Source organism: Diadema setosum, chromosome 1 (genome assembly GCF_964275005.1).
Source record: "Diadema setosum chromosome 1, eeDiaSeto1, whole genome shotgun sequence".
Taxonomy (NCBI): domain Eukaryota; kingdom Metazoa; phylum Echinodermata; class Echinoidea; order Diadematoida; family Diadematidae; genus Diadema; species Diadema setosum.
The window spans coordinates 48105555-48131476 of NC_092685.1; the positions used below are offsets into that span (position 1 = coordinate 48105555).

The window sequence follows — 25922 nt, forward strand, 5'->3', positions numbered from 1 at the left end:
CTTTTTTTTTTTTTTTCATGTGATACAGTATATTTGCCCGGCATATGTAATAAATGTTTCACCCATGTGTGATATTTTGTACACTCTATTCCATTCATACCGCTGTTATGCGACAACAGTTGAATGAAATGCTCTCACTATCATTAGATATAATTCTCAAGCTGGTCTAATTAAAGGGATGGTACAGTATTAGTTGAGATGAGAATTGGGCTTTTAACTTTTTGTGAGATATCAAGAAAACACTTATGATATAGAACAGGGCATACCATTTGAAGAGGAATTCAAAGTTTGTTTGATGAAAATCGGGTCTGGAATGACTGAAACATCCAAAAACAAAGTAAAACAAAACGATCGTAATAAAGTGTGGGTCCCACACTTTATTAGAATCACTCTTCTTTTAATATTTCAGCCATTTCAAAACCAATTTTCATCAAATAAATGTTGAATTCCTCATAGAATTACATGCTCTTTCATATTTCATGAGAGGTTTTTCATTATTTCCCCCCAAAATGTTTATAGAAACATGAAATTAGGTCTCAACCAAAACTGTATGATCCCTTTAAACTGGTGTCTTTGTTTTGGTTGTTTTACTGTTCTGCAGGTTAAAGAGAGAAGCACGCAAGAAACATATTGACCAAGCAGTGACAGAGAGGACACACGTAAGCCACATATTCTCCATCTCCAACAATCTCCTTGTCAACAAAATATAATTTTCCAAACTGCAAGTTATGTCCAAACAGTTTATGAGTTTAGCAATGTTTGAGAGGATTATGGCCTTTCTGAAGAGAATGTATACGTATATATCTTGTGCTAGAAAACAATTTGCCTGGTTGATAAATCTACAGAAAAGATATGACAAAACAAAAGCTTACTCAAGATACAAGGTGTCAGTTAATTTGTATTCATTTTCATTTAAAGTCATGTTTTATTATCAAACTTATGTTCAAAATACAGTTCTCTTTCTCTTTGCAAAGCTATGTTTTTAATTTTCAAGCAAAATACCAAAGACATGCGGTATAGCACACACATGATACTTCCTAGAAACAAATGTTACTACACAAAAGCTGAAAGAAAAAAACCTATGGATACTGCTAATGCAGTGGTACAGTCTTACATGTGCACGGAAATTCAATCATCTTGTGATGTGTGTAAAAGACCTGTAATGTGTATAAGAAGACACTTGTTGAACATAGTGCTGATATGATTTTAAGGAGTTTTTTGTGTGTGTATGTTTGATTTTTGGTTCTCTTCTTTTCTCTCTGTCATTACAGTTGATACAACTCCAGAAGAAGAAGAAAGATGAGCTGAAGGAAACGATGAAAGAGCTTCAGCAGAACCTCTCACAGGAAGAGTTTGATGTAAGGCTCGTGTCTTCTTTATTCCTAGGCAGGTCATATAAGTCTGGATGACTAAAGATGTTGAACATACACTGTGCTGTGAAATGAAGTTTCTTTTCCCTATCAAATCTTGTGCTGTTACTTTGTTGTGGCCATGCTACTCTATTTGTCAATCATAAAAAGTCTTGAACAATATGCAAAATCAGGACATACAAAAAAACAAAACAAAACAAAGAAGTCATACAAACATTCGCTGTAACGACGAAGATATTTTTTTGAAAAAGACTACTTTTTAATTGTCGTAAGCATTCTTCACTTTTCAGATGATGACATTCAGTTTTATAGTATAAGGAAAATCTTGCAAAAATTTTACATGAGATTTTATTATGAGATACTAATGTTGCATGCAGACAAGCACTATAATGTCTCCCCATTGCATTTATGTGGTAATTTATACCATGTGTGTACTCTGGTACCAGTTTACTGCAGTTAACTCTGCTAAGTAATTGAATCCACTTCATCAGTAGAGATGCATTTTGTTTGTCAGATTAAGTGCAGTTTCTCCATACAATATTTTTCTTTTGCTAACATCAGATGCAAAATGTCATTGAGGAGGACTACAAGCAGAAGTGTGAGCAGCTGATCAAGGATCGCAAATTCAAGCGTCTGGCTTCGGACTCCAATGGCTCAATCGTGGCCATGGCCGATGCGGACACCCCTCGCGAAGTGGGCCAAAATGGCATCAACGGAGACATGAAGAAGTCGTCCAGCGGCGGCCTGAATGGCATCTCGGATGCCTCTCCAGTTTCGGAAGCCGACCCTGCCACGGGGCCGGACTCCAATGGCGCCCTCAGTGGTCAGGGGCTCGTCACCACCAAAGTGAATGGGACCGAGCAGAGCGGGGACGGCACAGGTTTGGTGGCTGGCGAGGTAGAGGTACATGCAAGCCTGGATGCGGGAGAGCAGCCCAGTGGGAGTAACCAGGAGGAGCCCAATGTGAATAACTCGGCGCAGACCACCCCTGCCGTAGAATCCGAAAGCGTTTCCAATGGCAGCATCGTCACAGGACTGAGTCCTCCGGAGCCGAAGGACGTGTGCAAGGATCTGGAGACGGGAGAGTGTTCCAAGATCCCCGACAGTCCGCTGAAGGCCACACCAACAGTGGAGCTGACGAGGCTGTAGTAACGGCAGGCGGGTTGTTGCCATGGCAACGGTAGTGCATCAGTGGTGTCACCTTGCATGAGATGCCTTCTGGAGTTGCTTATTGCCAACGTGTCAGATGTGTGTGGTTGTGTCGTAATATGTGTGCAAAGGATATGAAGTGCACAAGGGGACGTTCATGCATTCATGATATCACTTTTGTCAACCAACCATCCATAGCAAAGTGCAGTCTTGTTTACCTTAAAACATCAAAAGCTGCAACATTTGAAAAAAAAGCCAAGAATGTGTTGATTTATAAGATATACTGCAAAGTCAATTATGTTTTTGTGCTGTGATGTAAAGATGTAATAAAGTAAAGTGTACATGATTGTAATATTGTTGTAAAGGATACTTTATATGAACTGAGACAAAAACACAGGGACTGGTGCTTATGTGTAAGTGTATTATGGGTGAATTTTTTTAATCTGTTCCATATGTCAGACCGTTACAGATTTAGATTTGCGGTCTATTGTAAAGAAAGAGATAATTGAAACAAAGTGTGTGCCTTCAGAGTTATAGATCATGAATAATTTGTGTAGCTATGTTGTCAACTCACCCAATTTAGAAGAATATTTTCAATGTGTGTACATGAATCCATAGCTCTTATAATAATATCAAGCTGTAAGAACCAAATTTGATGTATACGACATGGGATATGAAGAATGATGCTATGTTCCATAAAATTTCAATGTATTGTTACCTTGTTTGAAGAACAGTAATGGGATTTCACTTCAGAGAAGTTCATTTTGCCGAAAAATGACGGCAGATATTCACTGAAGAACCCAGGGTATCATGGCTTTATAGTATCTGTTTCTGGTAGTTGGAGAGTGTATCACAGACATTAACGTATGCTGCAAATCTACAATTTCTGCTCTGACTCATTTCAGCCTTGTAGAGCATATTGCAAGCAAACAGTAGCATTGTATGGTGTTGTCAAATAGACCAAAAGCCAAGGTCTCTCTCATAATGTGCAAATATTCGCAACTGCCAACATGATAACTCAGTAACATAAAAAATGGATGATAGTTTCATTTACTGTAAAAGTGGAAATTTTCAAATGGATAATTTTATCACACTCGGTCAGGTAAAACAAATTTTGTGTGTTTTGTTTTTAATGTCATTGAATCAAAATAATAGTATAACATGTAACAAGCAAAGAATTTCTGTGCTTTTAGTTTCATGTCACACGAAATGTGAAAAAATTTCCACTTTTACAATAACAAGAGGCAAGGTAAAAAGCTTGCACTCCTCCTGTAGAAGTGTTTTTAATTTTTTAGCTTAATATGCTCTTTTAAGCAGTTCATGGTAGAAGCCAGATTTGTCATTGAATTCACTGCCTTCTGCTTACCGGTACTCAGAAATGGGACCAAACTCTTCAATTTTCTTTTGTGAGAAAACATTCTGGATGTTGACTGTGACTTTCAAAACAGAACCTGGATTTTTTAGATACTTTTAATCTTTTTGAAGAAAGTCATCAAACAACAGTAACAAGAAAAAAGGTATATGGGCAAAAGGAAAGAGATATTGCTAACTCAAAGATTGATGCAATTAGTAGGAATTGAGTAATTGACTCCTTTGGTGCTACACTACATTGGTAGTTGAAAGGTTTGTTTTTTCCATACATAGCATCCCTTTAAGTATCCAGGTTACTTATAGTCCTGTGACATTCATGGTCGGGTATATCTAAGAGTGTGTAGCTTCCATCTTTTCATTTCCGCTGTACTGTTGAGGAAACTTCACTTTGCTCACCAGCATTGAGTTGTGATAGACTCATACAGAATTATGTGTTTCAAATGTGTGAGGATTAGGCATGCAAGAGTGAAGGGGTTTGAGGGAAGTATAGTGTGATCTACCAACCATCCTGCCATACTTGTATCAGACTGATTTGGGGCTTTCGTTCCTTCACATAGTTCAAAGGTCATTCCATGATACAAAAACAAGCAGAAAGGTAATTTCATTCCAGCTAATTTCCATCATAGGTAAGAAAGCTAAAAAATCTGGAAGTATCTTGATAGGTCTTATTTTTCATATTTTTTGTGTTGATTTTAGAACATCCAGTACTACAAGGAACATTTTAAGTGTCTGCTCTATATAAATTCTCTTGTTTTATAAAGAGAAACTATGAATATGTTTTGTAAAGTGCTATTTATAGTAATGAGTTGTTATTTTGTACAGGCATGATGCAATGTGAAATGATATTGATGTAAATAAGGAGAGAGAGAAAGAAAACATCTGTTTTATGTTATTTTATTACAGAAATGGATTATTAATTGTACAGGTATATTTCAAATTTTGGGAGTGTATGGTACTAGAACAGTAATTATTGGAGGCATTATATGAAAATCAAAGCTACTTTTTGACTATTTTTTTTTATTTCGAAAATTTCAAATTATTCATAATAGCTTAGTCCAAGTTTTAGATATGTACTACTTGCAAATATATTATGAGATTTTCACATTGCTCTGTGTAGAGTATTTATGCAATGAAACATATGCAGAATTCTCTAATAAGCCCCCTTTCAGTGTTAGAATCCTCTGGTGTATGTTTTCCTGTAGTTGTGAAAAAAAAATTGAATCAATGTGATCTACTTCAGATTACAAATCAGTTTCCTTTATTCATGCACAAATAAGTTTTTTAAATGCCCTTAATGACAATTGAAATAGAGCGGTTTTAAGTCACCATGGTAGCAGTTTTTAAAGAAATTCTGTGAATGAGGAATATCAAAAAGTTTGTTTTTGATAATGTGATTATCATTTCGATTTTACCCCCATATCATTTGTTGATGTTGTAGGTATATTTACTTGTGCATGTGGCTTATACCTTCAAATTCACTCACAAAAAGGAGATTAACGCAAATCGGTAAAAATGTTAGTCACACAAATGAACCACGTTGCCTATGTAATAATTCTTATTTCATGTACCATGTTTGTTTTGTTGTTGTAATTCTTTATCATGTTTTGAGACTATGCATGCCCACATTAACACCAATTCTTTTCAGCAACATTGGTAGCAAAATTTTATTGGGAGGGAGTTGTTTTGTTAAAAATTTGTAAACACATTTTGTTGAGATATACACATAGTCTTTTCTGTAGTATGCATCTTTTGCAAGTTTGCCATGATCCATCTGATATTTAAGTCTTTGAAATGTACTATTTTTGGCAAAGTATTATTATAATTATTTTTTTTGAGGATCACATCCCTAACCTCCAGTGATTGTTCATGATCTTAAAAAGCCATTACTGTGTAGTTTGTAGGCAAAGCCCAGAGGGTTATAGGTAAAGACCCCAGCAAACTATTATTGTATCCTCTTTAAAGTTTCTCAATTGTGTATGAGATCTTGTACCACTTGGAAGATGCATAGTCATGATTGATCACCCAAAACCAATTTGAAGGAGATAAAGTTACATTTTCATCACCAAATGACAATTTGAATGTTATATTGAAATCTATGAGCATCTTTCTATATATTCAAGATCTTTTTTCCTTCTTTAATCTCATTGACCAATTGTCTGTAGAAGGTGTAGATGGTAAATGCATATGCATTTTATATGCATTTTGCATGAACCAATACTGTCTGGATGTTTTTATCATGACTCCATCCCCCCCCCCCAACATATTTCAGATGTTTTAATTGCCTTTTAACCTTCTTTTTTATGATAGTCATGCTGATATGTAAATTTATCACTACACAAGATGTATAAACTTAATGGTCTGTCCTGATGTCAAAACATCTTGATCAAAATAATTTCTGGAAAGACTTCTCTGTGTACTAGAAACGTATATGAACATTCCTGTTGGTTGTGTTTTGACATTGATACTGTTGGATAAGGCTCTTAGAAAATGTGAACTTGCATGAGACAGCTGCAAGTATTATCTGGTCATTTTGATATTTGCTGCACATTCCCACTTTTGAATGTAATGCCATCATTCTTTAATTCACTTTTCTTTCTTTAAAATCATGTCAGTTGTGAATTACTCATCGCTTGATTCTTTGAGTGAAACAGGAATATGCAGTGCTGTTCTCCTTTACTTTGTGCCTCATTTTCTGAGCTGTAACTGCTCTTCGTTCAATATATATATATATATATATGGTTTTTTTTTTAAATTATTTTTTGTTAAATGATTTTACTTTGTAATTGGTACATGCTGTAGGTTGTATAAATTGTAATTGCACATGAGATGTTGGAATCCTATAATGTACGGATGTCATAGAAATTGTTTTCAGGATTGCCGTGGAAATCAACATTGCATCCTATATATACATTGCCACTCTGTTATCGTGGAAAAAAAAAAGAATTTGATGCAGTATTGTTGAGTGGATTATGCACGTAAGTGGTGGTGCAGAAAAGTAATCATATCCAACATTACAATTTCAGTAAATTTGAGGAATTATACTTGACACAATTGTCTTAGTGTAAAGCAACAGAGAAATACATCCATAGAAGTATTCTGCAGGTTTACATGACACCACAAAGTTATCAAGAATTGTTTAGCCGTGCTACATTGATATTGTGTATTACAAATTCTGTAAAACTGTGTTGGGAAAAGGAACAAATGTGAACACACATGTTTGTTTTTCTCAAAACATCAAATTTGTCAACAACCTGTCATCTAGCATTTTTAGTGAGTGTTCTTTTTTTTTTTTTTTTTTTGGTCAGGAACCTGTAAGGTGCTTCATTTATATGCTGATGAAATCATTTATAAATGACCAAGATTTTCATAAGTAAAATTTCATAATGCCTTTTGAGCACAGAGATGATATCCTAACTTATGAATGTGTGAATGTGGAAAAGAGAGGATGTTTTGAATGAAATCAGTAAAAACCTTCAGGATAGTGACCCAAATGTTTTCTGATGCTACAAGTGCACTAAGTTACTTCATCTAGCAATGCTGTATGGTTGCAAATACATTGCTAAAAATCATTAGCTCAAATTTTCAAATGTACATCACTTCATTCATCACTGTATCAGCATATAAACTGTTACCTCTCTTTGCTTGCACAAAATCATACTTGCTAGACAAGAGCTGAAATTCTTAAGCTCACAATTGTAGGAAAACATTATATTTCAATGATGTGTTTTCCTAATTTTCTTTGAATAGCTATCACAAACTTTGGTCAGATATCGTGTCGTTGGTACTTCGCCTTTTCCTAACGTTTCTGTTTACTTTAATGTCATTCCATCCTTTTCCAAAAGCTTCAGGAATCTTTCTTTTAGGGCAGGGTGATGGGTGATAGGGTCCAGGGGATGATAGCTCACTTTATATCTAGTTGCCCAGGGATTTTCATCAAATAACTGCCAAAAGAAAAAATGTTTCCATGTATCTCACAGCCACATTTATTTAGGTTTTCAGCTTGTAGTATGACATATTGTGTATATGAATAGACTTTAATCAAATACTGATTTTAGAGTGGCCAGACATTTTATACAGAACTGTATCTCTGCATTTGTTATATTTTCTTTTCTTTGTGTGATATTATATCTTTCTTTACACCCTGATAGAGGCTGAAATGTGGGCCCTTTGCAATTTGTATTATTCAGACATGTGGGTGTGGATGTATATACTGAGATACAAGACCTGAAAAATTCTGATGTTCATATTCATTTGGGTGACATTTTTATCATGTTACGACAGGCTCTTATAATCGTACTATAATTTTGTTATGGGCTTAGTATTTGTACTTTTTGTTTTGTTTTGGGATATGGATGTATGAGATAATCTATACTGTCAGGTAAGACCAGAGTTGAAATCTATATCATAAATTTAAAGAATGCCATGAAACATTGTTCTTGATCCTATACTGCAGTGACAGAAATCTTTCTGTGTAGACAAGCTCATCTTTCGTCCCTCTCACAAAAAGCTGGCACTTTTAATCAAACAGGCGTGGGTTTGTTTTTTACAAGTGGAGGGAACCACTTCAGAAATGGGTGAAAAGAAAATATATATCTATGCAGATTTCTAGTGTGTTCAAAAAGAGAGTAATATTCCCCCATCAACATGATTTGTGATCAAACTGGAATGAATAAAGAGCATAAGCACAGATACAAGTTTTGGTTGTCTGTTGATGCTTCTAAACAATGTGACCTGCCAAAACTGTTTGCACATGACTGTGTTTTTTGCATACAAGTGAGTAATTGCCATATGGTTTCCCTTTGAGAGCCCTCCCACCCAACCTGATGAATATTCATGACCAAGATTCATCCCATGTTGGAGTCCATGGTTCTGTATGCACATATAGCATGCCACAAGAAGACCAAGGACTTTTCAAGGGTCAGTGTTGTTATGATGACCCTTGCTTTACTTGTTCTACCTTCTGTCTTGGGAATATGCGGAATGTCATATCATGTACTCTATACACATGGAAAAATGAGGTGCAGTAGATATTAAAGGAAACTATTTAAATAATGTCTTGACGTTTTAGAGTGTGTTTTCTTTAAAATGTACATTGGTGGTGTCTGTGAATGGTGAACAACATAAAAACTGAAAGATGGCAGAAGATTTTGAGCCCCGTTTACTGCTGTTGTATTCAAATCAACACAAACCTGCTGGCATTTAGGGCATCATCTGAAAACATAATTCATTTCCATATCATTATGAAAAAAAAAAAAAAAGATTTTCCTTTCTTCGGCCGGATTGGAAGGGAGTATAATTAGCATGTGTGTGTTGTACCATGTGCTGTATTGTGTTTGGTTTGAAATTAATATGCTCCTTTGAAAATCGGTCAGAATATGAGCTGATAGTCGCCAGACATGCAGCATTCAAGGTGAATAATAGCATCATCTTTCTCAACAGAAGGCCGCCTAGTACGAGTAGCTGCTTCAAGAAAATGTTCTGTAATTCGTGAAAGCAAAATAATACCCACTTTACATGTAATATATACTAATATACAATATCTATATATATATATATATATATATATAGAGAGAGAGAGAGAGAGAGAGAGAGAGAGAGAGAGAGAAAGAAAGAGGTGGGGAGAGGGAGGGAGAGGGTACTGATATAGATATAGGCATAATAGTGTATAATATGCATGATATTTACACACACTGTACATTTCGCCGTTGAAGTGATACATTTTTTTTTTTTTTTTTCATTTTTTTGTAGCCAATATGCCCCTGGTCCTGCTAAACACACAAAATCACAGCAGGCGATAAGTTGCACCGGTCTCTGTGGTGTGACATAATTTTTTTAATTAATAAAGATTAGCGCCCTCATGAACGATAGAGGGCGTGCTGCGTTTCCTACCTCGGGGTCAATGTGCCATCAATATTTGAAACTTATTACACATCTGTAAGTACATTTAATTGATTAACACATCCCATGTGTGTTCAACTAGTGGTTCAGCCACGGAAGTGGCAGAAAACGCGTAATGATAAATGATGATGTCTTATTTATATCCAGGGTAACCTCTACCAGAAGGCACCGTCATTCATTATTGTTATCCCAGCGTTGCCATGTACAATTGTTATGTATAAGCACCCAGCTGAATTATAACTCGGGACCTCGCGGGGGTCAACATTGTTCAGTGACATTATGATTCTGTCTGCCAAAGAGTGATAAGTGAAAGTGAAGTTAACAAAACAAAACCCTCAAGTGAAAGGAAATGTGATGTGGGCCTATAGCTGTGCAGACTGTTTAAGTGCGATGGACTCAAATGTTGAAAATGAAAACGGGAGGAAAATGTCTCACTGAATGTTGTGCAACGTAGTCTCCATCCCGAAAAAAAAACAACAACAAACAAACAAACAAACAAACTGCTGAAAAGAAAAAAAAAAGACAACAAAACAAGATAATGTGTTATCAAACTGCTATTCAGGGATAATCAAGTAGAATAAAAAAACAAAAGACGAAACAAACAAAACCCTGAAAACAGTACATCCTGCTTTATCATTTGAGATTTCTTCTCAGGAAGAATTTGGCGATGTAGTGTCGAATGGAGTGTGACTACTCCAGCCCACGCGCGATTCCAACACGTACTGCTGCCCTGGCAGAAATTGTTGTTGTTGCTGTTTTGTGTTTAGAGGCGTTTCCATTCTCTTTAGAATATTTACGCAGAAACTCGACTCTGGTACTAGCCTTAGTCCAAGACATTCACGCCGTTAGCCCTGTTATAGCTATGATCGAAGAGAGCCCAAACCCGAGCGTGCCTCAGTGACAGTAGGGGCCGTTTAAGATACTGGAATGTGAATATCATTAATGAGCCGTTAAAAAAACATGATTTACTCATCACTTTTTCTATTATTCATTTTAATAGTCATTTCCACCAAATTTCATGGACAGATTCGCCCATTGCGAAATGTATCATGCTCATTACCAAATTCATTACCGATGAGAGTATCTCGGTTTTTTGATACTTGGCCTAATACTAGTTGATCGTGTGTTATTCGGTAATTCAAAAGCTCAAGTTCTGAACGAGTCCCCGAAGGCCCCGCTCACTGAAATCGGTCTTGCCTCCTCGTGGGCTTCCCTCTCTATCTCGCGTGACGCCCCTCTTTCTGCTCTCTTCTCTTTCACCTCTTATACAGCTATTTTGTCTTTCACAAAGGCTACGTGACTGGGTACATTCCGGGATGATGTCCCCGTTTTTCCACCTCATGTCCTGAGATGAAATCTACTTTTAAGCCGAATATTGTGAAAGTTATCCCATCCGAATGACAGTGAAAACATGGCATTCTAGAAAACAGTGTTCTTCAGCTTGAGATTGATTAAAGAGTGAGCAAAATGTGCATGTGCATTACATTATTTGTTTTATTTACGAACGGACTTAACTCACAATAATCATCACTTAGGGTCAAACTTCCCGAAGACGATTACGTATATGGCATTGATTTCTCAATTTATGTGCCATTCATGTGATTGATGGAACTAGAAAGTGTTCGGAAGTGATTGCAGTTCTTGTGGAAAAGAGATTCTTCATGCAATGAATTTTACGTCCGTAAAGATTATCAATGTCTATTCCGAACGCATCTCTGACACATCCGACCTTCTAACTCTAACCCTACCCCCAGTAACTTGTTACACGTAATATCCGACGCGTTTTTGAAAGAGTGGTCTCGAGATGGGTCATATCTTCAGAGCAGGTTGTTGGTAGGGGATACCTTTTACAGACCTCCCAAAATGCAGTAAAACATTAAATATGAACCTCAGGGGACTTGCTTAGGCCACTGCTTAGAAATTTGGAAGTCAACAGTTATCTAAAATTTGAATAATGCACAAAACTCAACTACTCAGTAGTTCTGTGTGTCAGCCACACTTAAGCCTTTTTGTTGCAGTCTCCTGTATTTGTTATCTATAAACACAAATCTAAAAGTACAAGAGCTGATGTAATAACATATAGAGTGTGTGGCAAGAATGTATATAGAAATGAGGCTTGTGTTGATGAACTTTCTTCACAAAATATACATGATGAACACACATGCAGTGCATGGGTCTGCAAAGCTAGCCTAGTAATGTACTGGAATTTATGGTGAGCCCCGAAAAAAAATTCAATTCAAAATCGGTAAACGGTAAACGGTAAAAAAAATGTACTAAATGTTACCTTCCACTTTCAATACTTTGTGGGAGTTTCTAAAATGATACTCTCTTCAACATACCACTGTATTTATACAACTCTTCATTTCAGGCATGCAAATGGGATCCCCTACCATTGAGGATGAAAACAGAAGGGTAAACACCAGATATATAACAATCCGTCATGGCAAGTGAGGGCATATTGCGTTAGGTTGTCAGGTGGCTTTGTGGATCGACAAGGACTGGAGTTCAGTTCAGTTCAGTTCAGTTCAGTTTTTATTTCTGCATTTCAAAATCAATACAAATCCACCGATCAACAAAATACTTACATAGTCATTTACACAGCTAATATTCGTAACGTTTGGATCTTACATACATTTTTTTTTTTTTCAAGAACGAATATCATATATGAAAGGAAGCAATAGGAAATGATAAAAATGAAATGCAGGGGACCATCATCATAAGCTAAGCTTGACGAGGAAGATGGCCCCAGGTAAAGAGATACATAAATAAAGAAAATCTTGCCACTCACTGAGTGGGGGGTAATTGTGTAAAGGGCACAACGAAGAGATACATAAAGAAAATCTTGCCACTCACTGAGTGGGAAGTAATTGTGCGAAGGGCGTGCGGTGCAGTGCGGTGTGCATTGTGTTGGGATGAATCTTGGTTTGTACGTTGAGTGTTATTTTGTGTATCAGTGTGATGAGGTGAATATTACTTCAGTTATGGCCGTGAACTCATTGTTTAGGGTGTTTGTTGACCAGGTGGTATGAATATTTTTATGTGTCAGAAGTATACTGGATTATGAGGGTGTTTTTTAGTTCTCGTTTAAAAATGTTCAACGACGTACGTTGTTTTAAATTAGGGGGTAAAGAATTCCAAATATCTGGTCCATTGTGCTTTAAAGATTTTTGAGCTAAAATGATTCTGGGGTTTTCGAGATGGTAATCGGACGACTGACGTGTTGGATATGAATGAACGGTGAAATTTGGAGTGAAGAAGCCATCAAAAATTTTTGGAAGACAATTAAATGTATATTTATACATAAAAACAGCAGTTTGAAAGGTGTGAAGATCCTCAATTTTCAATGTTTTTAGTTGATGAAATAGGGGATTGGATGGGGATAAGTAACGGGAATTGGTGATCAAACGTACAGCACGTGTTTGGAGAGTAAGAATTGGATTAATTTTAGTTGAGCCACAGTTTCCCCAAACGATATTGCAGTATGTGATATGTGGTAAGATCAATGCATTGTATAGAATAGTCAGGGAATTTTGAGAAATGAAGTTTTTCAGTCGATATAAAATTCCTACAGTTCTTGAGACAGATGTGTGGATATTATGAATGTGATCGTTCCAAGTTAAACTCGAGTCAATTGTGATTCCTAAAAATTTAGTAGATCTTACTTCAGTTAAAGATAATCCATCAATATTGATATTATAACTGCTGTTAATGTTCTGTGAAACAGTAGGTTTGAAACATATAAAATTTGTTTTAGAGACATTAAGAGATAATTTATTACATATAAACCATCGGGAGTTAGAAGAGATTCATCTGGTTGTTAGTATAATAATGCGAATAATTCATTTTGTCTAACCAAAATAAGATGGAAAGGAATTACCTCTTGAGACTTTCGCGGTAAGGCTAGACACCTGCTCAGTTGAATGAGAACTTTAAGTCATCACATCATTCTGCTGAAGAAGCGTCTAGCCTAACCGCGAAAGTCTTCAGAGGTAACTCTTTTCCGTCTTCTATTGGTTGTGACAAAATGAATTATTCGCATCAAGGACTGGACTGACCTTCGAAAGCAACGCATTCCTATTATAACTGAATATTTTCACTTCACATAAACTACCATAGATCAACTTTAACGCATAGCAAATGGTAGGGTCGGTGTTCTGCCACCTTCTGCGTTTCGTTAATGGTACGGGAAAAAAACTAACTAATCGCTTGCGGGTGATTACGCCTCTGTATTGACGATTCACCGCAAAATGCTCTGATCTAATCTAACATCCACGGGTGCCGCATATTGAGTTTGGCGTAATTCCTCCATACTCCTTCGCCTGTAGTTTCCTCGGCCTACCCCCATTTTCTGTCTTTTTGCATGCTAAGAGAGGGAAACCTATTGATTCAACGACAGGTTTGATAACCTGCGACCTGTCTACACATTCTTAGCAAGACGTGGTATTCAGAGTGCATCGAGGCATTAACTTAACTCGTCTCGATGTGTTGACATGGTGGGCAGGGTGTATAGCGCTCTCCTACACACGTCGTAGGCAAATGTCCTCCTTAATCGGCTTCGTCGAGTGTCTTTCGTCGATTAACTGTGTGGCACACCTGACAGCTACATATTTTTCTGTCATTAAAAGAAAAAGTATATTAAGCATTATTTGCCTCCCCTTTGAATACGTTTAATTGTCTTTAAAATGTGATACACAGTTGGTATACATTGTATGACGAACTTTATACTGAAATGAAAGTATTGATTAATCTGATTTAGTCATGTACATTCTACAGTCAGAAAACATCCGACGAGATCGATGTAATATTTTATCTAATGTAAGATGATACGCCATGAAATTCAGAGGCGCCAATCTCATGATGAATAGCCGATAATATCTGCAGGAACACTTTCCTCCGTTTCTTGATGGGCTAACGTTACGGTGAGTCTGGCAACACTGTCTGGATCTGCTGGTTGCATGGAGGATGAAATCATTTTGAAGCCCACAGACACACGCTGTCCAGGTAAAGATAGAGCCAGACAAAGCAACGTCTCCATACCAAAATTAGAATTTGATATAAAATCCTACTTGTCCTTCAGTGAACACTATTTGAGGACGATGGAGACATTGAAGACTTTTTACTCCCCTACGGATGTGTCGCCGCACTCACCATTGCCTTCGGTCTGACCGCTCTGCACTGTAGTACTATAGTTTTAATAGTTTTGCAGGGTTGAACGAGGCAAATACACAAGTGTGCTTGATATCTTTTTCTCGCCTGTCAAATGCGACATAAACATATTAAATATCATAGCTGTGTGAAATTAACATTGTCGTGATATGCGTCAGTGTTTTTTTTTTTCGATGAGGCAATCTATATATAGAAAGGCACAACAAGTACATGATATACAAGCAAACAATCCCATGAAAAATGTTGATTAATCAAAAAATATGCATGGGACAGTCATGATCACGTGCCCAAAGTGTTCTGATTTCCAAGTCTGCCTAACGTAAGAACCTAGATCACAATTTATTCACGTGACAGCATCGTCACTCTTTTGATACTGTGGCTAGCCGTAAATGAGCCTTCTCACAAACAGGTTTGAGGCGCTCTTACTCCAAATCGTATCCATCACGGCAGTCGGAGATACACTGCCAGCTCGAATATAGGGGATAGTATTCCGCCATCTTACACTGTCGCCGGGGGGACTCTTCTTCCGTAACATATACGATGTACGTACAGTGTGTAGCTGTTTGGTGCAGACGAGTAAAAGGTGTCGAAATTATAGAACGCCCTTTTTGGGAGTGTGTATTTTTCGTGGGATCATGATGGTACACAACGCGCCTGATCGCGTTTACCGCGTTGCCAGTAGACATCGTAATTTTGTAACACATAAAAGCGTAAACGTGGTTTCTGGTATTCGCTGTAATGATCGTTGAAGATTTTGGAAGGCAAGTGTGTCACTAATGCCAGTCCACTCATGTTATTCGGCATCGAAGAGCAAGTTTTGAACATGCGGTCAGACGAGGCGAAAACAGAACAAAAAAAAAAAGCAAAACAAAACAAATAAAAAGTGATGTTTGAACTTTGGTCCCTTCAACGACATTTTGAGCAATCATTATAGGCATAATATCAATATTTTTAGGCGCATTCAAGAGAGCCATACAAAGAAATGAAAGAAGCAAAAAAAAAAAAAAAAAAACACTTTTCAAACTTTAGATCGCTGGTATATATAGGAGAACACTTTCATTCACGAGTTTGTGTTTTCTTTCTTCATATAGGTGACACATTGCATGATGGGAATATATAAAAAAAAAAAAAAAACACGCTGTCCCAACTCTACTACGTTCATATAGGAAAACTCGAGACGAAACGATCCCGATTATAAAGAGAATAAACTGAATTTTTTGTCTGCATAAACAAACGAACGAACAATCTTGCTTTACGTGAGAATCATTCGCGATGTATCTTTCGGTATTATAACCGTAAAGTTTCCGTCCAAACATGTCGAAACTCGTAGATGGATCATCATCCAAATGTCGATCAAAATTCAAATCTTGCAGTCGGCTATGTGCGAACTAGCTATGGTTGCCACGGGGAGCATGATTATGCAATGATATACCGCATGCTGCTCAAAGGGTTGGCTTCCTGGCGCCGCGCGCGGTAAAATTAGACTTACCCCATACAGGGAGGGCGTGCAGAAATTTATACAGATAGCATTATAAAGCGATTAGAATCAAGAAGGCGTGGAATCATTTTTAATTTAGGCCTATCCTTATTTCTTTTTGTAATGACATATCATTTATCTAAGACCAATAAGAGCCATAAAAATCTCAAATCATTCCCTGTGGTAATATTCTTTAAACACGAAGGGGGAAAAAATCCTCAACCTTTTCCAAAACACCCTCCCCCAAAACTCGCTGACCGCAGCTTGCGTTAAAGGGGGATGCGTTTGCATTCCTTAACTTGTGATATCAGTGTGCCTCTACCTTATCTTTTCTTTCCTTGCCTTTCTTTAACATCGACGAGTGCGCTCTTTTGATGCTCCTCACGTGGCAACGGGTTTGTATGATGGGACAATTACAGAGTGATTAATAAAGAATGATAAACTGGAGCTCACACTTCGAGTGAGAAACAATTAATTTGTCTCGATCCGGGACTGCATTGTTTCATCAACATCAATCCTATTCCGGAAGGTCACATCGGCTCGATACCACTTTTGTGAAAGACGGTGTTTACCCGGCAAAATATTTTGATTGACCACCATCTATACCAAACAGCCTGAACAAGGGAGCCAACAGTCAAGGAAAACGTATTAGAAAGTTAAAAATTCTGATGACCCGTGACCTAGGAAGCTTTTATGCCACTTTTCGCAATGTCTTTGTGAGCGTTTCCCTATGTTACCGAAATAATTCTTCTATACAGTAAATGCTGTATTTTACCTGCTGTGTATTTACAGTGAAAAAGCAATGCTTTGTGGTATAATCAGCTGAATCTTTAATATCATTGCAACCTATTTGCTGCTTTTTGTCATTTTTTTATTCTCTGCCACACAGCGTAGGCCTATCTAAGTTTTCACTAGGTGGGACAAGTCTGTGGCAGTTCTTTGATTTTTCATGAGCGACTGTAACCTTTGAATACAGTTTCAGAGTAACCAGCAAATTGTCTTTATGAAATCATGTTAGGAATAAAGATTACTTATTGTAGAGCGTGCAAAATATCTTGGTCCGATTTTTTCCCCGCAATTTCGTATGTTCGCTTTGCTATATTTTGGAGCAATTCCTGAAGAAATTCGAATAAGTTGAATGATATTCTCTGAGTATATTGTCATGGAAAGAAAAAGAAACAAAACTTCCTCATGTCGCCTTTCGTACAACCTTTGATACGACCCAGGGTGTCATCTCAAAACCCGGTCGGGTACGCAGACGACATCCAAGCGAGACGATTTTATGACTCCCCTGGCAACGGCCATGCATCTTCGCGATTTTCGTCTGTCTGCCGCTCATGAGCTGCGTGCCGACAGCTGGATCGACGTGCCTTTCTTCCTTCAGCGCGAACTATCCGAGATTATCAACATAATATTATTGTCTTGATGGTTCTTCACAGTGTAGGAATGTTGGAACCTTGACATGAGGACGAGTGACCTGAAAAATGAAACATTTCGCAGGTTCTCGTCTGAAAAGACAGTTCGGTAGTTGGCATTGTGACAAAGTGTTATGTGAGGATGTTTTTTTTTTCTTCACATTTAAAGAACTGTGAGGTATGATAGGAAAGTCATCCCGACTCGTCAATGCTATAACGCAGCTAGAATTTGGAAGTCTCAAATCACAAATTACACATCAATTTATTGACATCAGGAAAGCATGGAAAAATGCTGAATCAGCAAAATGTAAATTAATCGCAAACCCTTTATCTTTTTGCTTAATGCAATTTAGTGTACTTAAGGCGGTTGCAGATCATAGAAAAAAGGGCGTTGAGAATCGTGTTGCAAGTTGATAATCGTTTCAACCGCCACTGTCTAATAATCATTGATCGTTGGAAAAAGCAAGCATTAATTTTTCATCTTCAAACTGCTTATAACTTTCTACCAGAAAGTTTACGTAAACGTCTCGAGAATAGAGTAAGCCACTACGATCTACGTAATCATGAAAATATTCTTTATCTTCCTAAGCCCAAATCAACTATTCTTAAAAATAGCACTCTACAATGTATATTCGGCATCGAGTTTATTCAATACATTGCCAACAGAAACAAGATCCTTCACTTCAATTGCTGCATTCTCAAGAGCAATTTCGCACATTTCCTTTGCTAATTATTCTCTACTTGATTATATCAAATTTCTCAAAGTGATACGCAATGCTTATGTAATTACCGTCTCCCACTAACTTGTCACATGTTTGATTTTCCTTTTTTTTTGTCTGTACTTTCACATTGCATACTCTTTGACTTTTCATATTGTTTTGGCGTTCATTTGTAATGATTATTTTGTGTTTTTATGTGCATTCTCTTCATTGTATGATTTCTATGTTTTGTTGCCATTTCACGGCCTTGCGGAAAACAGTTTGTAGCTGATAGCAAGCTTTTTACAGTGGTTAATATACTCAACTCAACTCAACTCATCCGTCTTCTTTTAAGACCTTGGAGAAAATAAAACTGGAGCAATTATCGCAGGAACAAATGTCGTGTCACCGCGGAAAGCACACGAACACTAGACATGATTGCATAAATCTGTGTCTGGGAACAAAATGGAAATCGACATATTGGTTTGTACTCCCTTTACTCTTCTTTCATCACTGGTGTAACGCAGGATAGACGGCAATCACCTTTTTCTTTCGTTATGCAATTCCCACGCAGATTCTTTGGTGGCAGAACAGAGAAGACAACTGAGAACATTGTGTTGGGGATAACGAAGATTAGGATGTTTTGATCTCTGTCTATTGCAGCTGTGTTGGAGCTTGTTACGCCAATGTCAGCATTAATGAGCAAGCTTGAAGTTGTCCAGTGCGTTCATAACAATTACTACGTAATCATTCTAATTCATTTTTTTCTTTTTTCAATATGGCTTCTAGTAAAACACTGATCAATTCAGTGCTTATTTACGTCGATGTAGGGCAATTTGTCAATCACTTACAAAACATCTTGACGGAAGAATTTCATGAATTTGAATGATAACGCAGTACCCGCTGCATGTTATAAGGATTAGAACCAGAAGGAGGAGAAGGCTCGGTGGTCTAGTGGAGATAAGGCATGATTGGAGATCAGGAGGTGGTAAGTTCGAATCCTGCTCAAGTATGTACGCCTATGATTTTTTTATTTTTTTTTTATCACGGATACTACTGAAACACCGATCTATTCAGTGCTTATTTACGTCGATGTAGGGCAGTTTGTCAGTCAGTTGCATTTAAATTTTGTCTTAGCGACAATTATTATGTATATAGCACTGGCATAGAAAGGGGGAGGGGAGGGCAATGGGGGCGGCCGCCCCCCCCTCCCCACCTAAGATTTGGACCAGGGATTTTTTTTTTCAATATTTCATTCAAAGTGTGCACCATATCGTTGAATTTCAATTGAAAAAAAAAATGCAAAATCTCTCGCACTTGGTAGGGGTTATTCCCCCTACAAAACCTTCCCGCCTGTTGGTCCCTTTCCCTAGACTCAGTACACTTTTTAGATTTACAAAAAAATTCTGAATCATTCTGAGTGCACAAGACTTATCACTCATATTCCGGAAACTCAAAGTTTCCTCATGTACAAAAGGAATATCCCCAACCCTTCCCTCAACCTTTTCTTCCTCAATTCCCCCAGATCATTTTTAAAAAATAATCTCCCAAATATTCCATCAAATATGAGTACACGAGATATCTCAATTTCAACTTTAAAAAGCCAAAAGCTCTATCGTACGGGAAGGGTGGTGATAACACTCGCCCACGCCTTCTCCCTGCTCGCCCCTCCCCATGCATACAAGTAGACTGTGGCTACAATCTAAACATAAGCAGTTTTCCATATAAACGTTTAACTGCAATCAGAAAATTATACAGAATCTCCTTCTACAGACTTGCTACACTTCTCTTCTGATTGACAAATTTCCAGATATTCTAACAAAAGTGTGCGCCAGATTGTTGAATTTTCAGTTCTAAAACAAAAAAAAAAAAAATGCTCCCTTGAATATGGCAGAGGTATCTTCCCACCCTCTCATTGCTCGGTCTCCTCTACAGACTGAGTACACTTTGGAGAATGACAATTTCCGAATTTTCCACAAAAAGTGTGCTCCAGATCGCTTTATTTCAATTTTAAAAACGCAAAAGCTCCATCGAGCGGGAGGGGGAATACCCCTCCCACACCTTCCCCCGAAGCTCTACCTAACTGGACTTTATACACACACACACATATTGCACATTCGGAATAAGAGCTAAATTTCGTGATTTTAACAATTCCCAAAAAAAAAGCCCTATTTCCATTATCATTTGGCACTAAAAAAATCTAAGTATTGCACCAATAGTTTGCACCAGATCGCTGAATTTCAGGTCTGGAGTGCAAAATCACCTTCGCGTGGGAGGAGAAATACCCTTATCTACACCCTCGTGTGCATGCTTTTTCTGTTTGATTGCTGATGAGACAGTGTTCATGAAATTCATTGTAAGAATTGATACAAGAAATTTATTCAAATGATACCATTTTATATAGTCAGATTGTTCAATGATTATCTATATCAAAATATATTGCTACCTTTAACAAGTGGAACTGTTTTAAGTCGATAAAAGACGCAAAAACATGCATCAAATTGCACCATTTGCAACACCAAAATGAAAAAGTTCTCACCGTGGGAGGGGGGGGGGGCACCCCTCTCCAACACCCTCCCCTCCCGTCCCCTCGCTCCGCTCGCTCAGGCTCAGTCGCGTTCATGATATTCAATGTAAGAATTAATACAAGAAGTTCATTTTAAATGATACCACTTCAGAGGCAAATTGTTCAATAATAATCTGTAGGAAATATACTGCTACCTTAAACAAGTGGGACTGTTCAAGTCGACAAAACACTCAAACAGTGCATCAAATTGCACCACTTACAACACCAAAATGCAAAAAGTTCACACTGTGGGAGGGGGAAACACCCCTCCCACCCCCCCCCCCCCTTCACTCGCTCCGCTAGCTCGGGCTCGGTCACTTCGCTCCCTCCCAGACTAACTGCCCCCCAAGATCAAATTCTGTCAACGCCATTGGTATTTAGGACTTATGTCATAAGAGCTACTTCCTTGAAAATTTAAGGACAAACATTGGTGATAAAGTGTTTGTTAGAGTGAGTGTCGTACGTAAAGTGTGGATATGATCTGCTATCAGATAAATCGTTGTAATGTCACTGTACTATTCTGGTATCTAAAACCGACTGTAAAGTAGATAGTGTATTCTTGACATTCCTATTGTAAGCCTCTGAGCCTGTAGCATTTTATTCATCATAACTGTGTATAAATATGGATGTTGAAGTGCCATGCACTAAGGCTGCACGCAATCTAATTGTACGGATAGTAGCACTTCTCAGTTTGGAGGTCTGCCTTTGGATATTGGAAAAGAATGTGTGTATTGTGCGATGCCATTCATGCACGACCGAGCAAACGGTAATGTCTCCCATGAACTCAAACTCAATTCTGCCAAAAGTACCCAGTATGGGACATAATGTTGGGAATACAAAGACTTCACGCACATAGTACCAAAGCAAACGGCTGCATCGCGGAGAGGAGCGTCCCATAAACTTCCACGCATTCATTTAACAAAGAAATTCCGTCTGTCTGGGAAAGACACACTGCTCTGGGTGTGTTTGACGGTCGCCATTTTTTTTTTTATTGTGATAACTGGGATTACTTCGCAGTCTTTCGTGACATTCCGATCAAAACGTGCATTCAACTCACACTTGATGAATTTTCGTAATCTTTGACTACCTGTGATGGATAGAAGATACGACCTCGTTCTTTTATTAACATGTGCTGTTACTCTGTTCTGTGGCCAAATTGGACACGGTAAGACGAATTTTACTTTCTTGATCCTGCACTCAGTTTAGCGATGTCGGTTACCAGCCGACTAATAATAATAATATGGGTTCAAAACGACAGAGCCAACCCCAAAAGTAATCAAGCTTAGGAAATGCCTGTCACTTTGTATGCAGGATTTTCGTTTATCGTTCATTATTTTCTTCACACAATTTGAATATTGGTCTGATGTTATAGTCGCTATTCTCATGATGTAAACTGAAATGAGGCCAAAGGTAGGTCCTACTTGTGTCTCTCATACTTATACTTTTTAGGTGATACGCTATCAGCGTATCACCTATTGTGATTGCCAAGATTTCTCTTTTTTTTAGGTGATACGCTTTCAGCGTATCACCTATTGTGTTTGTCAAAATCTTCCTTTCTTTCTTTTTATTAGGTGATACGCTATCAGCGTATCACCTATTGTGATTGTCAAAATCTCTCTTTATTAGGTGATACGCTTTTAGCGTATCACCTATTGTGATTGTCAAAATCTGTCTTTTTTCTTATTCTTCTTTCTTTCTGGCCTATTTTGTGTCGTCAATATCTCAAGAATGACATTACGGAGTAGCATGACATTTTCAGTCAACATGTCTCATGACAATATCTAGCCGCAATAAGGTTTTCATGACAGTAACGTATCTATGACGTCATCTAGGCGCCATTTTGTGATTTTCGGACCATGTTACATGATCGATCATAACTTCATAACTAAAGGTCCTTTCTGTATCAGTTTTTGTGGACATAAAGTTCAGGTCACGCTCTATCTTTCTTTCTCTGATGCTAATTACCTAGGACGTCATCTAGGACGCGTAACCGCGCGTCAAACATTTAAAAGGCTCAAAACAACTTTCCAATGGGAAATCTCGAAGTTTCAGACAATTTTAAGCGTTTCAAACAATTTTGCGCGTGCGCGTCCGTCCGCGCATTTTCGCGCGCACAGCGCGTCAGTAACATGAAAATGCACATTTTTTGACTGATCTGGATTCCTGATACTTTGAGTAACAATATCCATTGATTTCTGATCGATTTTGACAAATAACAAAGCAATGCACTGGCGTCAAAGTTGAAATTTCGCGTGCGCATCTATGTGCAAATATAGTGAAAAAACATGTCTTTGTTTATTTCGCCATAGCTCTTTAAAACGTCAGGTGACCCTATGTTTTTATTGCATATTACAAAAGCATATGAATTGAAAATAACGTTTCAAGTATCATTATTTCCATAATTACAATATGACGTCATCATATCGTCATCTGAAATCAAAAAAGTGGAATTAATTTTTTTAAGGTGCTGTTTCTGACATTCATTTGCTCGTATCTCTGTTGTTTAAGCTCAATATTATCCCAAATTCAGATATGTTGTACTTTGAACATTTGCCTTTTAAGTCCATGTCATGTTTTTGATATTTGTGTTGCGCTCCGTCGGAATGAGTCAAAAGTCGCAAAAAATGAAATCGTAGTTATGCCTATATGTGAATTCTACAGACTCTAAGCTTTACACTGATATGTAATACAACTCATTTCGATATCCCTATAGATCATAAAAACGAATATAAACTACGTTTATGATGCCAGTCCATTTTCTAAATAACGGAGAAAATCGCTCTCAAAGTTCAGGCTACGTTCAAGCTCACAACCCGTTTCTTTCACGGGACGAAACAATACAGCAGTCCTGCTTAGCGACGGCGTTTACGCTCCATCGCACGCACCACCGTATAAGGCGATAGCTTGGGTATGTAAGATAATTAACCAATCGCAGGACAGGTCTGTCAATAACGATTCTGACCAATACGGCAGCCTGAATGTAAACTTCGGCGCGTTTGTGTCCGTGCCGCTGCCGCCGCATGAATGAGTCGGTACACGTTGTGTGTCGGCTGCGTTGTGGTTTGCCGCAAGTTTTTAACTCACAAACAATAGGAAACAGTAAAAAGAAAAAAGGCACGCAATGCGTCTTACGAGAAGCGTCTTTTAGCGAGGGCGTTGATCGCTTCCATTCTCCTCCCATGTTGTTGTCAATGGAAACTAAAGAGGATGCGTTTAGCAAGTACCAATACCTAAACCTGAGAACCTATTGTAGGCGGGCACGCAATGCGTCTTACGAGAGCGTCTTGTAGCGAGGGCGTTCATCGCTTCCATTCTCCTCCGATGTTGTTGTCAATGGAAACTAAAGAGGATGCGTTTAGTATGCAAGTACCAATACCTAAATAGAACCTGAAAACCTATTGTAGGCGGGGGTTCAAAAGACAGCATCGGTAGAAAAAGTCAATGAAGTTAATTAACGATAGTCGTCTTTTGAGATAGTGTTCTTTGCGTGTACTAAAAACCCTCAAATTACGCACATGGTCGTAATGTTGCAGAGCATCAAAGACTGCTTTCGCGTCTGTTCTGCCGCAGCTGTATACAGCCGTAACATTTTGAATTCCCGCCATATTAGGCACATTTCCTTTATAGGCGTTGCGTGCACAGTAATTGTCGCTTATCACGCTTGCCAATGCTGCACATATTATACGTATCAGAAGCAAAGGTTGATGTAGGCTTGACAGCTTCACGCTGGGTTTACAATGATTGTATCATAAATATACTTCTTATTCTCGGTCACTTTTGTAATACCATAGCATATAAAAAACCATTAACTTGTAGCTTAAGCTGAATGTTGTTTTTTTTTAACATCACATTTGCAGTTACAATCTTTCTGCATTTGAGAAGTGGAGTATAGATAATAATACTGACAAATATTCGGAATTAATACTTAGGCCTTCTTCATTTCGTTTTGTATTCACAAACCTTATTAGAAAAAAATTATTGCTTGATTACTTCGGGTAAAGGCACCACCGGCAATGACCGGAAAGGAACCGCATTTAATTTTCTTTTTAACGAACCTAAGCTAATAGTGAAACATATTTCATTGTGTGATTAACGAACCTTCAGAATAATCAATTGTATTACCCCACCCCCCTCCCCAAGGAAAAAAAAAAACAGTTCAATGTCATGCGTTGTCAATAGTGATAAAAGGCCCGTTTTTATTTCGTAGTGTGTCTCAGTACTCCTGTGCTTACTTTTAAGGGTGTGCCTCTCTCAATGATTGCGATTGATGTTCAACTATTTCTTTCACGCAAGCTTGAACAGGAAAAAGCTAAAAGTCAGGCAAGATGACGAGTTTTCTTCCATGAGATACAATCATTAAGACACTCATCTATTCCCGAAAGTTGTGTGATTGCTTATGTGCTAAAGAATCGTGTTCATTACATGAATCAGGCACTATACAAAACGGTTGAAATCTACTGAAAGTCGAACTTCGTTTTTTTTTTTTTAATTTCATTTCCATTTCAAGCGGGGATAGACTAGAAATTAGTTTGTCTATACTGGCAGGAGACATTACAGTTTTCCAGTACATGCTCCGCATTTAAACAGTCGCCATATTTTCGTGGTCAGAATCAGATAATGGACACATGATATATTATAAAAATAAAAATACAAAACAACGAATACGCCATATGTACAAACATTATGAACTTCAATGAATTAAACTTACCTGTGACATTCTGCATAAAAAACAAGCACGCCGATTAAATAATATTTTAATAGAATTAATGGAACACACAGCGATCCTGCGTGGCAGATCAAATCAAGTTCAAT

At 37.8% G+C, this 25922-nt stretch overlaps 2 protein-coding genes across 2 annotated transcripts in view; both read left to right on the top strand.

The window, feature by feature from the left end:
- The window catches only part of LOC140242735 (1-phosphatidylinositol 4,5-bisphosphate phosphodiesterase beta-3-like), a 173427-nt gene extending 167299 nt beyond the window's left edge, over nt 1-6128 (top strand). Inside the window, exons 39-41 of the mRNA XM_072322530.1 lie at nt 602-659; nt 1272-1358; nt 1932-6128. Coding sequence (XP_072178631.1) covers nt 602-659; nt 1272-1358; nt 1932-2519 — 733 coding nt within the window. The 3' untranslated portion in view covers nt 2520-6128. The remainder of the gene's footprint in view (nt 1-601; nt 660-1271; nt 1359-1931) is intronic.
- A 6100-nt stretch (nt 6129-12228) lies between these two features.
- Nucleotides 12229-25922, top strand: part of LOC140242844 (uncharacterized) — a 47981-nt gene continuing 34287 nt past the window's right edge. The window contains exon 1 of the mRNA XM_072322626.1: nt 12229-12235. Within this exon, the coding sequence (XP_072178727.1) occupies nt 12229-12235 (7 nt within the window). The remainder of the gene's footprint in view (nt 12236-25922) is intronic.